The sequence below is a fragment of the Pipra filicauda genome, unplaced genomic scaffold, assembly GCF_003945595.2.
Source record: "Pipra filicauda isolate LSUMZ 115617 unplaced genomic scaffold, ASM394559v2 scaffold377_size797966_pilon, whole genome shotgun sequence".
Lineage (NCBI taxonomy): Eukaryota > Metazoa > Chordata > Aves > Passeriformes > Pipridae > Pipra > Pipra filicauda.
In genome coordinates this window covers 242,441-258,453 of record NW_024104506.1, presented here as the reverse complement: position 1 = coordinate 258,453, position 16,013 = coordinate 242,441, and the positions used below count along the sequence as shown (strand labels likewise).

Genomic DNA, 16,013 nt, shown 5'->3' with positions numbered 1-16,013 from the left:
ATCCTATCCTAATAATTCTCATCAGCTGGGCTTAAAATACTTTTTTTTCAGATCTCCTTTTCAAGGTCATTCAGTGCTGTACAGGGCTTAGGGATGTGGTACAGGGAGTTTACAGGGGCTTCCCAACAGGCTCATGCACAAGTGGATGACAGAACGAGAAGAGAGATTTTGTAATGACTGGTTTAGTGTGAGGTGGAGGAGGAGGGACATGAGGGAACATCCTTCTCTCTCCTGATACATCCAGGCAGAGGCTGAGTGCTGGCAGAGGCCACAGAATGCTTTCAAAGAAACACACATTCTGCTGACATAGAGTGTCAGGGATTTTGTAACTTCTCTTTCTCTCCTTCTCCGGCCATTTTAATGCCTCTCTAGGGTATCCATCTTACAGTTTTCCAAGGACTTGTACTTAGGACGAATTATCATATTTTATTGTCCAAGGAGTAAGCTGACATAGAGTACAATAATTTAGTTGACTTGGTATTTTTAAATACTGTGTCACTTGCTGATATTACCTTTTGTTACATGTAAAATTGCTCTGATAATGAATGTTCTGGCTGAGAACTGAAATAGCCAGGCCAGGTGAAGTTCAAAGCCATCAGCCCTCACGAGCTATGTAAATCTAAGTCTATATGGCAAGTGGGATGGTATTTGGGACTTTAATTTGTGTGGTATAGCCCAGTGAAACTTAATTTACCAACCTCTTTAACTTGAGAAATTTTCATTTTCATCAGTTTGCTTTTGATTTATATGAGGGTTATTTTTCAGCTCCAAAGCTGTTGTTCAGAAACAAGCCTGACTGCCCTAAATTGCTATTGAATGTTGTTTCCTGATCACACTTTAGAGATGACAGAGACTGGATGAGCTCTCTGAGGTGCCAGGACAGCTTTTCAACATGTGTGAAACCAGCATTGCTTTATTGAATTCTGGCAAAAATTTCGTTTCACCACTGACAGCAACTTGTATGGAAACCTAAGGGAAATCCCTCATTTACATTTGATGGTGCCAGCTTAAAGTCTGACCTCTACTGGCAGCTGGACTGAGTGAGGAGCTGCTGCCTGTCTGGGTTATTGTGTTGCCTCCAAAACACTGAATTAAGGCAATTTCTTGCCTACAGAAAAATAAACCCCACCTCAATTCTCCCTGTCTCCTGCTGGAGAACGTGCAGCTTTAGAACTCTTGGTGCACCCTGTTCCCTCTCTGGGAAGTGCCACCATGGTACAGGAACACCACAGATACTTCCAGTCTGCCAAGAAGAGTGCAATAATGTGATTAGCAAGTAAAAAAATAATATTAACATATCATATCCTTACAGAAAAGAAGATGATTGTGGGTTTTTTATATCTGATTTCTTGTCACTTAAAAAAAAAATATGAGAAAGGTATAAAACTGTATAAATGAGCAAACCTATTGGAAACTTCTCTACTACCGCTCTAACTTTAAAAGTTCTTCTCTTTATCAAAACGTCCGCCCTGCCCAAAGGGTGGATCACCAAAGTATAGGCAGCCTCTTTATTCCAGGTTAAAAGTCCAGTATAAATAGTAATACTGAGCGGGAACAAGAGGGAAATCACTCCTGCATCCAGAGAGATTTACTACTTGTTGTTTTCATGAGAGGTCCTGGCTCATATCAAGATGGATTTCAAAAGTGCCTGATCCTTTCTGTGCACATGAGCAGGTTGGGGAATAGTTCTTGGAACAGTCAGCACAACAACTGCTTTCATTATTTGCAGCTGTACAAAACAAATAAGTTTGAAAGAAATTTAGAGAGGTGCCAAATTCAATCCCATTGATATGTGAGTGAACACAGTGTTTAGTGCTGTGCTGTGACACACATGAAGTCCAAGAATTACTGCTGTTAACTTTTCAGCCTTACATGTCACCTTTGATAAACGAGCAAATTTGATGATACCACTCAAAATAATCAGTAATTTAGTTTAAAGTGTTTTAAAATGTTCAAAGGAACGTTTTAAACTGAGCATCCACAACTTTCTACATAACTACTCTCCACACACAAATTAACTGCAGAGGGTGATTCTGATTAGATTAAAGGCAACTGAGTGCAGGGTTTTGACAAGCTGGGATCATAACTTGATGCGAGTTTGCTGTTTGTAGCTGTGAGGAACTGCTAGGCTGACAAGAAATAAAAACATCCAGCTCTAGCCATCACACACTCCCAGGAGCTCACCTGTGCTGACACTTCTGAGTTGACACAGGGACACAGGGAAGCCTGGAAAGGACCAGACAAGGCAGAGCTAGACTATGGAATATCCTGAGTGTGAAGAGACTCACAGGGATCATCCAGTCCAGCTCCTGGCCCTGCACAGACACCCCAACAATCTCACCCTGTCCCTCAGAGCTTTGTCCAAACACTCCCGGAGCTCTGGCAGCCTTGGCACAGCTCCAGCCAATCCTCAGGTCTGTCACTGGTCACAGAGCAGAGATTGGAGCTGCCCCTCCACTGCCCCTCATGAGGAAGCCTTCTACCTTCCCATTTTCCTACCCAGTGCTCTGGAGAAAGGGGAGAAGTCTTGGCCAGATTCACTTCCAGATGAATGCTGTGTTAGATGTGCAGATGGGGTGAAGTGAGTCCCCCCAGAGTGCCCTGGGAGGAGGTGAGGGGCAGGCAGGATGTGCTGCGTGGGCAGTGCGAGCGCAGGGTGAACCCTGGTGCTGAGGGCACCAGCAGAGAGCTGTGTCAGGCTCCTGCCAGGGCTGCTCCCGTGGTGGGTCATCCCAGAGCTCCATGTGGGCCTTTCTTCCTCCTGACTCTCAGTCTTGCCTGAAGAATGTGCCCTCCCCTCAGGATGGTCAAGTGAGGAAGAACGACAGCTATGTCTGGAGCGCTGATGAAGTAATCCTGTCTGGGAATCATTGGAAACACTTGCATCTGCAGCCCTACAGCTTTTCTCAGGAGACCACGTTGGGGGCAGAGGCAAAGACAGCTTCATACCTCACATTCTTTGATTATTTTTTTCCCCTAAAATCTTTAGCACATAGCGTGATCTCCTTTTTGTGCATCTCGTTCCCACTGAGTCTGCTTATTTCCTAATCATGGAGATGTGCCAGATATTCTCTTTCCCAGAGGAATTGCCATAATTTGGATCAAGAAATAACAACATTCTCGGCCTTTTTTCCATTGACATGAGATTACCACATTTCCTAAATACTTCAAATTGTGCTTCAGTGCATGGCAGATGATTGCAGATGTTGCCACCTCCTTTCTCAGATTTCATGTTTATTTTATGGCTGCAGATCCAAGTTCTCAGCTTATCATCTAGTTACAAAGCAAGGACTGTCACCCTCACTACATAACTCACCACCAGCACAGGGTGGGGGTATCTCTGTCGTTCTGCAGGACTCTACAGTGTCAGAGGGAAAACAATGGCTCTGATTAATGAGCTGCTGCCGCCCAAGACCAAACAATTTTGACCTGGAGTTGCTTGTGACCTCTTTCCATAAATCCGCAACTGATACAGTGACCCCTACCATGGACAGCCCAGAAAGGACATGGCATTATGGCTCCAGGAGTTGCCTTGGAGCAGGTGTAGGTGAACACCAAAGGTTATGTTTTGATTACAGAAAACCAGAGGACAGTTGCTGTGGCTCGACACGGGGTTCTCGTGTCAGCACACACAGCAATAGGTGGCCTTGCTGAAGGGTTTGCTGATTACAGGAGGAAACCAGAGTGACCCTGTGCCACTTCAGCAGGAAGTGCTGATGCATCCACGGCTGAGGAAAAGCCTTGTAGGAATAAATCCCAAAAGCTGGACCAGTATCTTATCTTATCTTTAAACACTTGCTCTACTTAGTAGTTGTTTTTACTGTGCTGTTGTTGATGGCTCCCCTGCTCCAGACTAATGATTTAATTTTTCGTGATTGTCACCAGGACCATTTACACCCAAACTGCTGCCTCTGGCTGAACTACACACAACTTCCATTTGCAACAGGCAGGGAAGAATGGGTGGAAACTGCTCCCCTTTCTCATGAGTCAGCTGAGGAAATACTGCCTTCTCTGGCTTGGAAAATCAATGAAAACATGAAGCCTGTTGCTTTGCCAGAGATACTCTTGGGTTAACACTTGCATTTGAATATCCTGAAGCAATCTTAGCCATCTCTCCTGATGAGTTTCTCGTTGCTAATTTAATTTTGGATGAAGTTCTTCAGCTTCTGTAGGAAGGGAAGCTCTGGCTCTGGCCTGCAGGTTGTTAGCTCTGCCCACCCACAGCAGTTCTGTTGCAGGACCACTCTGGGGGATTCCTGGTTATTTCCAGGTGGAAAACCACAGGAAGATAGGCTTCTAGTAACCATTTCCCAAAAACAAACAAGGAAAACAAAAAATCTTTTAAAGTTGATGAACTATTTTCCTTAAAAATAATTCTACTTGAGTAGCAGTGGTGTAACAAGGGAGACAATTTTGGCAAAAGATCGTGATGAGTGTTCAAGGGCCCCTGGGTCCCACTGCATGTGGGCTGTTTGCTCTTGGCTTTTCCCACAGCAGCATTCCCCAGTCCCATGGGTGGGTTTCCCAGGAATGAGGGTGGGTTGCTCAAACATCCAAGGGATGGTAAGACCCTGGTCCTGGGCGATGTCAGGGAGAAACAAGCTGCACACAGGGCCTGAGCTGTACTTTCCTGGTGGACCTGCAGCTCATTTCCCATGCACTTTCCAGAGACAGGCTTTTCAGGAACATTCTTTTTTCCCATTCCACTCCAGGCTGCTCCTTGGGTGCATTAACCATCTGCTGTCTGGTGTCTCACCCTCCAGTTGTGAGCCCTGTCACATCTCCATGGTTTGGATTCCTCAGCAAAGGTGGAGCTGTTGCCTTTTAGTTGGCTCACTGCTTTGGGGTGATTCTTCCTGATTTTGCAATTATCTTGCAGTGTCATATAACTGAGATATGCAGTTTGGGCATGGGCAGCTTGGCTCCCAGCTCCCAGCACACGGAACACTGGTTAAAGTGGTGCTTCTGCCTCAGGTGAGGCCGTGGCCGAGGCAGGATCTGAACCCCTTCTCACCTCCTCCTCTAGGAGAAGCAGTTCAGCACAGAGAGAATGCACAAGAGAAGATGAAGGGCTTAAATCTCTACAGACAAGTTAAATTATTATCCTCAATATTCACATGAAGAATTGAGAGAGCAAATAACCTGACCAAAACCCTGAGCAAATCAGAAGTGAAATAGGAGAGAGGCATTCAATTAGGTCTAGAGGATAAGTTACCCTCAAACAACTCTTTCTGATCCACACGCTCCCCATCTGCAGCCCTTCACAGGGGCCTTTGGCCTCTGTACTGACTTGGTGCCCATCAGGTGGCTTGATACAGAACTCACTGGCTGGCAGAAAAGAATAATGAGAGATCTGTTCCTGACTTACAGCCAAGACCTTCATCACAAGAACACCCCTTCTCCTCTGCTGGGGAAGTCAGTGCAATAACATTTCATTTAGAAGATTTTGCACTTTGAATAGAGAGCACAAAACACTTGATTAATGCCAATGATGAGTCCAGGAGAATCAAAAGTCCTGTGTCCAAACTCACAACAGAAAAGGGGCAGATGTGGATCTCTTTAGTTATTTGCTACTGCCTTTTTAAGACTTTAAAATAAGAAAGAATTACTTGACCGTAACAAGTGAAAGCTGATTCCAGGAGCTGAAGACTTAATAAACACACCAAATATTGCAAGGCTTGTGATCCAATAATGATGGCAGTGCTGTCGTGTCTTCTCTTTTCATAGGGGGTAACCTTGAAATAAATCCTAAAATGATTACAGGCCACTGGTTTAAACACACACAGCTTTTCAATGAATCCTTGAGCTCTCTAATTCCAGCAAAAATAGATTCCCTTGGGGAGAGAAGCATGAAAATACCCTTTAAAACTGGTGCCTGCTCATTCTGAGCTGTGCTCACACTGTGAGCTTGTGATGAGGTGCTCTGGCATCTCAGAGGGAAGCACATTGTCATTTACTTGGTGTCATTTACTGCTGCAGAGACAAAGTCATTTGGAGAGACTGACTTCCGCAGGTTTTCCATGACAGGAGCAGAGGAAACAGCTTTTGCTCTGTACCATCCCTATTATTGCTGGTCACCTCGTTCCTGGTGACCAGGGCCGTGTGTGCTCTCCATGCAGCCTGCAGTGATCCCAGTGTTCTCAGAGCACAGAGTGTGCTCCCCATCCAGGCTCTGACTCAGAAGGCTTTCAGGCAAGCACAGCTCACAGGAGTATCCCCAGCCCATGCCAGCAATGACAAATCAGTTTTTAAACGTTGTGTATGTGCCTCTCCCTCTCTCCGGCTCAAATCAGCTCTAAAACTCTGACTTCCAGTCCTTTCTAATGGGCCCTGACGTGTCCTGGGGCCCAGATCTGCACACACGAGTGACTTTGCACACATGAATAGTCCCTGGAGTCCAACCATGTGCAAAAGCCTATTTGTGTGCCCAAGTCCTCGTGGCACGAGGGCCTTGCTCTAACCTGTCTCATTTAGCTGTCAGCACAGCAGTGCCCAGTTTGCCCGGCAATTATTTCCTTGCCATCTGATGCAGGGTTTAGGTGCTATATGATACTGTTCCCCCAGCCTCCCCCTCCCCTGTGCCCAAGAGGGATCCGTGGATCCCCTGATCAACATCACAGTGATGTGAGCTGTCACTGTGTTCAACATCAGACATGGCCCATCTCACAACCATCTGGGAGGGCTTTCTCAGGGATAGCTGTGGTGCCCAGAGGATGCCTGAAGGAAGACTGTTACAATAAGAAACTGAGATTAAAAATAATTTTTCTCCATGCTCACTGATGGGCCTAAGCACAAACCATCAGGCCTTATGTGGGAGGGATCTCCCTCTGCCAAGTGAGATGGAGTCAGAAACCACCTGACAGGGAGGTGAGGGGGGTCACTCATTACCCTCTGCCTGGGGATCCTCCTGTCTTTAATGCTGGCTGTGCTGCAAAATCAGATTATCCCAGGAAAAACAGTTTTCAATATATTTTTCTTCCCCTGGCTAATGTATCAGTCAACCTTTCCCATTCCACTCCCAAGGATTCGTGTGGTTGTGCTGTGTTTGTGGTTTTCACTGGCAAGAGCAGAATGTTAAAGTCTAAACTGAAGGTAAGATTAAGCTCTCAGGGTAGAAATAGTGCAATGAGGCTCTGGGGGCTCTTCCTGGGGGCATCTTTAGCCTGGTGATGCTGTGTTCTTGTCTTGCTGCAGCCAACTCGTGTTAGCAACATCTAGGTGAGGGCAGGAACCTGACAGGAGATGCAACATGTCCCTTCCCAGGAGGAGCCCGTCCTTCTCCCTTGGTTTACAGAGGGGATGTTGTGCTAAGACCTGTTTGTAGCTCTGCAGGAGGCAACAAGTTCTCCTAAACCTACAGCATCATCACTGCAGCACCTTATCCCAAACCATGCCAGAGTTAGGGAAGGATGCTGCACCAGGCAGCAGTGTTATCTCCACAGGGAATGGCAGGGACAGCCGTGGCACTGAGGCCTTCCTTCGTGGCTGTTTGCCAGGCTGCTCATTCCTCTGCAGAGCTTTGCCAAGGTAATGACACGGCTGAGGACTTGTTTTTAACTCTGTGACCCTTGAAGCCCTAGAGCAGGACCAAAATTATTTAATTAGGGACAAGGAGAATGTTATTTTAGGCCTGGGCATTGTAGCTGGAGTCGTGCAATCAGAGCTCATCAGCTTCAGCAGGACTTGGCCCAGGAGTGGGGGTCCCCCACCCCACCCTGGGCAGGTTGTAGGTGGACAACAGAGAGATATCTGTCAAGTCTGGGAGCTTTCATATAAAGTGCAGAGTAGCTGTGAAAGACTTCTTTTGAGGTGTGAGACATGTTTGATTCAAGCCATAAACCCAAAATGGAACACACAAAAGCAGTGAATATTCACTCTAAAAAGAAGGCAAAGCACTGCAGAGCATTGAAATGATGCTTTCCTGGGGGGCGTCAGCAGGGGGTTAACTTTGCCCTTCCCAAACCAGATCACTCCTGCCTGTTTCACAGCCCCTGCAACGAATCCTACTTACTTCCCACCAAGCAGGAGACCTGCACACAACGCCCCAGAAGACTCAGTCTTGGTACAAGAAGAACACTATCAAACTGCAGCCCAGGCTACCCTGGCACCACTGATGGGTGGGAACGGGAATCCAGAGCTAAACAAAGGTTAGGGAGCAGGACTGTGGAAAAGGAGGGGGTGCACTGCTGGGCACAGCCTGGTTTTCTCTGCAGGAAGCTGTCTGCAGCATCCCAAAACCTTCTTAAGGGAATGAGTCTCCTCAAGTGTGCACAACAAATACACAAGTGGAGAAGATCCCTTTCTTCTCATCCAACACACCCTGGGGCTGTCCCCAGGTTTGCCTCTAAAAGTTGAAGTCAAAAGGGGCCAGAAGAGGTTAAGAATATTGTGAGGCCTTCTTCTGCCAGTTTGGCATTTAGTGTCCTGCTGTAGCACAACCTGACTTTTTCCCATACTGCTCTCTCACTTTTGGCCTCAAACCTTTCTTTCCCAGTACCCTCAGCTCTGGCTCTGGTGTGGCAGAAAGGGCACACCCTGTGTCTATATGAACCCTCTGTCACCTGGAGGCAGCGACCAGATGTGTGTGTGGCACAGGAATTTCTCCTCCTGTCCTCCATGGGGTAGAAAAGCTCTAAAATTACACTTTGCTTATTCTTTTCTTCAGCTCACAAAGCCAAAATAAACTTTGGGAAAGAAGTAGCTCAGAAGTAAAAACAGAATAATTGGAAAATACTTTTCTTTCTTTTAGCAAAACCAGTGTCAAGTATTATAAAAGCCCTTGGGTTCCATTGCTATGGGGTCAGAACAGCAGCTCAGGTCTCAAGCCAGTTCTCTGGCTTTGACCCAGACCCTTCCAACAGTGTCACACTCACAAGAGGTACAACTCAGGGCTGTTCAAAAGGCCAGCTCGAGACACCAGCTGAGCCCCTCTACACCCTTAGAACAACTGAAGGCTTAAGAGAAAAGAAATAAAGGCTTGTTTCAAACCCCAGGACTTTCTAAGTTGAAGCAGCACCTGGCTGAAGTCACAACATCAGCAGCCCAGAGCAGATCCCAGGAGGAGTAGTGTCATGGGAGAGCTGCACGGGACCCAAAACACCCTCAGCTGGCAAATTAAATGACACCTAACAAACATATTTGAAGGTGTTGGCCATTTTTTGGATCATTTTTGCAAAGCTCAGCACATGGTCTTAAGAGAGTGTGAAATACCAGTAACTCTTGCCAAAGCTCAGCCGATGCTCAGGGGGAACTGGTTGTGTCTAGAAACCAGGAGGCACTCAAAGTGCCTGGCAGTGTCTCCTGCAAAGTTTGGGACTTTTCCTGTTGATTCTCAGCTAAATATGGTGCTGCTCCCTGCACATTCCATCCTGAACGTGTTTGGGAATAACAGTACTTCCTACAAGAAATGGGAATTGCAGGGCTGGAACCCACCAGTTGTTTTGCTTCCCCAGCATTACATGGAATGGCAGTTTGTAGTAGGGCCATGATAATAATGTCCCACAGATCCACTGGAAGGAATTTGTGTTGGTCAAACTCCAACTTCTTGTTCTTCAAAGGACTTTGGAGATAGAGCTACAATGTTATCAGTTATGCAAAGCAGGGGGCAGTGGGATGGATCTCTCTCTCTGGTGGCCAGGATTAGTTCAAAGTCTCAGCCAGAGTCTAGAGGAAGGGTCAGTGCCTCTGAAGGGAGTCCAGCAATATTCTGCCTGGGCAGGATCCCCTCTGGAAGGACTCTGTGGTGCTGTGAGATTATCTGGCCTCCCCGGAGTTACTGGGGGAACTCGAAGGGCCCATGGAAGAAGCCAGATACTCCAAAGGGGGAGTGATTCACTGATGCCAGGCCATGAGCAATTTACTGAAATCCAGCAAAAAAGAGATGAGAGCTGAGAGGTGGGAGGCAGGAAAATCACTGTTTCATCCAGTTGAAAAGTTAAAGCTTAGTGTTTCTCTCTTTGTGAGATACGTTATCTCCCTTCCCTGCTGCGAATAATGCTTGTGCTGTGAGCCCACAGAGAGATTTCTGGCTTATCAGGTTCAAGGCAAAGGAGAAGATAGAGATTTGAAGAGCAGGAGGGGAAAGAAAACATACAGCTTTAATGTCAGAGCTTTGGAAATGGAGATCCTTATCTAAGCCTGTTTTCTCCTCTTCTTGATTATGTTACTTTGAATTTGGACAAGGAAACCAGCCTGGCCAACCTCACTTCTGGTTCTTTTCAGTTTCAATTTCTGAAAATTATATCATCATAGAGGTATACTCAGATACTCTCTGAGGACACTTGCACAGTCAGGAGACATTTCTTGGGCCAGGAGATGATGAGAGAGACCTTTATCCCTACTGTCATTAACAACCACTGTCATCTGCGACCTGACAAACCTTGCCACATCAGTGGTGTCCCAGACACCACTGCAGGTTTCCCTTGGAGCAGCCACGAGGCCCACAAAGCCAGCAGCCCTTGGCTCAGTTCAGATCCAGTATTTGGGAACGGTGATTTGGGTATCATCAGGCTTTCAATTCCACAGTGGTGAATCAAAGAGCTGCTCCCCAGAGTTATTGTTTTCTCTCTCTCCCATTGATTGAAATGTAACGTATGAGCTCACACATCAAATTATTTCCCAAAGACCTCCTTCCACTTTTATAGGTGTGTAAAATCCTTTCAACACAGATCTGTTCTCCTAAATCTGCAATAATTCAGTAATAAAGCTGCCCCTAAACACAAGAAAAAAAGACTGTCAGCAGAAACACAGCTGCGTGGTGTCAGAAAGGAGATGAGTAAAGGACACTGGAAACAAACTGAGGGCATCTCCCAACTCCACTCTCACTGAACTGCCCACTGTGTGGGCCCCCAAATTAGGAACTATTTACAAAACAAAAAGCTTGCCTCGAGTGCATTGTGCCTGGTCTGAGCCCGTGAATAACCTCGTCTAATGATGGTTACTTCTTTATTTGGGTCAGGTCTTGCCGAGGAAGAGCTTTTCCAGAAACCAGTGCTGAGCATTGCAAAGGACCACGTTGTCCTCTCACCAGGAGACACCCTAAAAATAAAATGCAGGTAAGGATTGTCCCAGCACTGCTGGATTTCTGTCGTCGTGTTCATTACCTTGGACCAGAACAACTTCTGGGCAGGACAGAGCAGAGGGAACCAGGGCTGTTTGCCCTCACGTGCATTTCTGCGTGGAGGGAACTGGATGGGCTGTAACAGATCAGGGGGAAAGTGTCAGGTCAGCATTCAGTCTGCCCAGATTCTTTGTGTTGGAAAGGGGCCCCGCAAAATCCTGAGTCAGCACACGGGGGAGCTTATGGGAGAGGGATGTGTCGTGCTTAAGGACATGACTGGAAAATCCTCTCTGCAAATAGGGGCAGATTCAGCTCCTCTGCTGCCAAAATCGTTCTTTTGCTCCCTGTCTATAAGGGAATGACAAACAAGAGCACCAGGGCATGCCATTATCTCTTTGCATACACACACACACATATATATATATACATATGAGCTTAAACTTCCTACCCTCAAATACCATCTAGCCCATAATATGACAGTTAAATAAGCAGCAGTCAGTATGTGTCCATTCAAAGACCTGACCTGTTTAAACAGATCACGTTCTTTAAATCAAAGATAACCAAGACTTGTGAAAAACCAAGCTGCTCATGTTGTAAATCATGGCAACTTTTCAGTCCTGGCACAACCAGCTATGCAGGGAACCAGCACAATTTTGGTAATGACATATGTTTAGAGGGAGAGGATCCTCTGGAAAGGGGAATATAGTGTTTGGTCACAGCTGACTGGCACCCACAGCACTCTCTGCTGTACTAGAACATCCATTAGCTGCTCGGTCACACAAAAGGCTGAGATGGACGTAGGTGTTACTTGTTCTGAGTGTGATTTTTACGCTAAACCATTGCCAGAGGTTGTTTATTAATTTTTCTTCTGAGAGTGTTGTAGGAGAGAAGCCTTAAGGTAACACAAACTATCACAGTTTCTCTCTGTCTCTCACACACATTTTTACACTTTCTTGAAAGGTCTCCTTGACTGTAGCCACTACATGGAAGGTTCCATGAAGAAAAAGCAGTGGGAAGGTGAATCTGAGCTGTATGTTATACTGACACATTTGTCCCCTCTGAATTTTGTCCCAGACTATTTAATTCTTTGTTACAGTGAAAGGTAAATTGACTCAGACTGTGTAAATTTCGGATGTCTTCTGGAGTGTAAGGCAGTTTTTTTCCAAATACCTCCAGCTAGCCACGTGGCTTACAAGGTCAAAACAACCTTACAGTGGTATTTTTAGCTTGGCAAGCAAAAAACACGATGGCAATAAAGTTTGAACAGTCCTTTAAAATCTAGATGCTGTACTTCATAAAACACACTGTGTGGGCACGAGGTCAGTGTAGTGCTCCAGGCCAACTAAATCAAGACTTTTCAGCAGTTCCCCATCCACTGCCTTTTTAATCTGGAGGAGCATCCTACTTTTCTAATACCACCAGATGAATAAATAGTTGAAGAAGTTATTAGCACTTCAGTCCCACGTTGCTTTATGGATGCAAAGCAATAAATCCACATGGCAGGTGTGAGAAAAAGCAAGCTGTGTGAGCACAGGGCCAAGCTCACGTGGCACTGGGGCCCAGAGCACTCCAGCTCCTTGGCTCAGCTCACGCGAGAGCTGGGAACAGAAACTAAAGTGTGTTTTCTGCACTTTGAGTGCAAGATTCCCTGTATCATCCTGCCTGTCATCCTGCCTCCTCTGACACACCAGCATCTGCACACTCACAGATTTGCTCCGAACTGGCCCAGAGGAAGCTCTGGAATCCTTTGTATTCCAGGGGCACTGGGGTCGTGTGGGGCATGGCACAAGGCAGCAGACCAAGCAGGTCTGTGTGAACATCCCTTCTCCCTTAAACTCCATGTTTTTGAGGTTCTTGGCCAAGCTTTCCTGATTTTTGGTAGCTGGGCCAAAGCTACTGCTGTGACTCCCCTCTGCCAGATGTGTGAAAATCCCAACACGATAGCCAAAGTCTTCATCTTCCACCAGGATAAAATATGTAGAGGAAAAAGTGGGTAGATGTAAGGAAGTCCAGGCGTGTGAAATCCCAGTTGTGCTCTGCACAGCCACAATTGCAGACTCCCAGCCCCGAGGGACACCAGACTGGGGGATGGAGAGAGGCAGGGACGTTCTGACATGCTGGGAGCTTCGTGTCTCCATGTCAAGTGGCATTGTTCCATATTCTGGGCCAGGAGTCCCAGTTCTGGACAGTGGAATCTTAACACCACTAATGACGTCGGTGAGGTGGGGACAGAGCTTGGCAGGGACATCAAAAACTAACCCCGTGCTCGGAAGGACAAGAAGCTGCTCTGGCGGATGAGGTGGGGTTGGCCAAGTCACCACTGCATCCAAAAACGAGGGTGAGGCTGTTCACCAGAGAGGATATGCACACTTTTCCCAGTGCTCTCCTTCAGCAAAGTGCTGGGAATAACCTCAAGAGTTCAGCCCCATGTCTCCTTACCTCCAGGAAGGCGTCAAAAGGATGGGCAGAAATGAGGGCCAAGAGGATGTTTGTTTAAGTGTCGCTGACTCTGCTGGCAAACACACTCCCACACTGCACCTCGTGTACCACTACAGGGCCACTGGAGCAGAAAGAGGAGTTGGACTTCTTGGCTAACTGGAAATTTCACACAGCCTGCTTGTCAGATATTTATTAACATCTCGATCCTGAGTCAATGTGTCTAGACCGGATTTCTCCCTGGCAACACTCAGCTGGGGAAATCCAGAGGTTCTTACTCCTTGATCAGCAAATGCCAGTGGGAATTCACGGAGGAGAAGGGTTGAGTCAATCCCCTGCCCTCTGGAAGAGTGGCTTCTCTCTGCAAACACAGACAGAACTCCCCCTCTGTCATACAAACATCTTCCCCAGAAAAGTCAACGAGTGATTACCCTCTAACCCACCAGTTTTCTAAGCACTAAATACCAGTCTGCTAAAATATAATCTTCATCTCATAGGCCTGTGTAGCATCACAAGAGCCCTCAAAGTGCAGCCCAAGCCAAAGAGAGTTCCAAGAGCTCCCACTGCCATGGCGTGGCCTGATGCTTCCAGCCCAACAGGACCAGCACAGCCAGTACCTGTGACTGAGCTGACTTAAATCAGCCCAGAGCTCTGAGTCCTGCAGTAGGTGACACATGGGCCTGGTTTTGTGTTGTGAACTCCATGAAATTGCATTTGCCACAGGTTGCGCTCATGGATCCAACAGCAGAGGGGTCAGGTGGGTGGAATGGTACAACCTCTGCCCTGCTGGCTTGGTGTTCTTGGTTGCTGAAAAGGTGAACTGGAAAAACTGTATCCTGAGCAGGTATTCCAAGATCCGTGATCTGATTAGTGTCAGGCCCTTCACAGAAATCAAGACTGAGCCACTGCTGATTAAGCAAGAAAGGTGATGTGAAGTTACATAAATGTTCTTCTCTTTCCATGCAGCCTTAGTGTAACAAAATATACATTAATTTAGCTGTTAAAATATGCAAAGTCCTCAGCTTGGAAGAAACATATAATTTTATCTGATGCTTTCTAATGTTTGAAGTGGCTAAAATATAGTGTTATAAAAACAAACTTGTGTTCAGGCAGTTTGCTAGAAGAAAAGTTAAATTTTTCTCCAGGAGCTGACTTGATGCAGTTCCCACTATTTCAGGAATCTCCCCTGCTCCAGGGAAGAGTGTGTGGGGACCCACCTCAATCCCTTATGGGTGGAAAAGCAAACAGCCAGCAACCTTTACCATGCATTTGGAAATGAGCGGAATAGGAATGCTGGGAACAGTTGGCTGGCAGGAAGGCCAAATTTCGCTTGAAGTCCTGTTGACTTTCGATGCATTGTGTTGCCAGGGGAGCCCCATCTGTGAGCTGGGTGCTGAGGGGGGAGCACCAGGACAGCCCCCGGGTGCACAGGAGCAGCTGCCGCAATGGCACCGGGCAGAGCTGCTCCGCCCTCGTCATCAGGAGGCTGGTGGCCAACGACACCGGGTACCTCACCTGCGCCCACGACAGCCACCCGGCCCGGGAGGACCTCACGGCCAGGATCTATGTCTTTGTCCAAGGTAGGAACTGCATTTTTGCTTTTTGAATTATGGGGGTTTGGTACCTCCAGCTGTGTTCAATTGTGGGGCCTGTGCCAGGCAGAACCAGCCACCCAAGGGAGATGCTCTCCCAGATCCCACCTCCCCATTGGCACAAACACTGAGCAAGCACCAGCTCTGGAATTCCGAAGAGGATGGATATATTTGGCTTTTTGTGCCAGTTGTGTTCTCAGAGTCACAAATGTGAGAACCAGAGATTACCTGTCTTGCTCAATTCCAGGACTTGAAAGCGAGATTTTTCCATCTAGTTTTGTGTTCCAAGTAACCGATACACTGACTTCTTTAAACCTCTTTCCTTTTAAGACTAAATTCTTTAATCCTAAAGGGTTTGGCTGTCACAGTGATCTTCCTAAGACTCATCCTGAATGTCCAAGTCCTGTCTCTTTCCCTTCCTCCCCAGGCATGAAACTCCCTGACAACATTCTTTGTAATTCCTCCCATCCCACACATTTGTATACTGCTTTGTCCTTCACATCTGGGAGACAAACTCAGCAAAGCTGGATGACTGCATTATACATATTCTATTGTAAAAAATGGCCCACTGCTCATTTTTGTCCCCTTCGAGCTGCCTCTCCCCCATGTGTCAGAATTACTGAGGTCCAATAATAAATGGAAGCAGAAACTTCAGAGGAGGAACGTGGTCCTCTGTGACTAAGGGACTGCAGCCTACTGAACAACCAGTTCAATAATGTGAATTTTTGTTAGAATATTGTCCCAAAATGCTGATTTTTTTTTCAGTCTACTTGACAAATGCATTACTAAACACTGAATCATCTTGGATCTTCCAAGATGAGATTGTGAATCCTCAGATAAGGGAGCTGACTTTTAGTATGTTGAATAGGGACTGACATGAACTCCTCTGGTGCCGACTAGTCTTAGCCTTTGGTTCCCCACTTAGC

The 16,013-nt window shown here is 46.7% G+C and overlaps 1 protein-coding gene across 1 annotated transcript in view; it reads left to right on the top strand.

Moving 5' to 3' along the window:
- LOC113997171 (vascular endothelial growth factor receptor kdr-like) overlaps positions 1–16,013 on the top strand; it is a 131,973-nt gene that overhangs the window by 24,647 nt on the left and 91,313 nt on the right. Inside the window, exons 2-3 of the mRNA XM_027738810.2 lie at positions 10,958–11,054; positions 14,864–15,075. Coding sequence (XP_027594611.1) covers positions 10,958–11,054; positions 14,864–15,075 — 309 coding nt within the window. The remainder of the gene's footprint in view (positions 1–10,957; positions 11,055–14,863; positions 15,076–16,013) is intronic.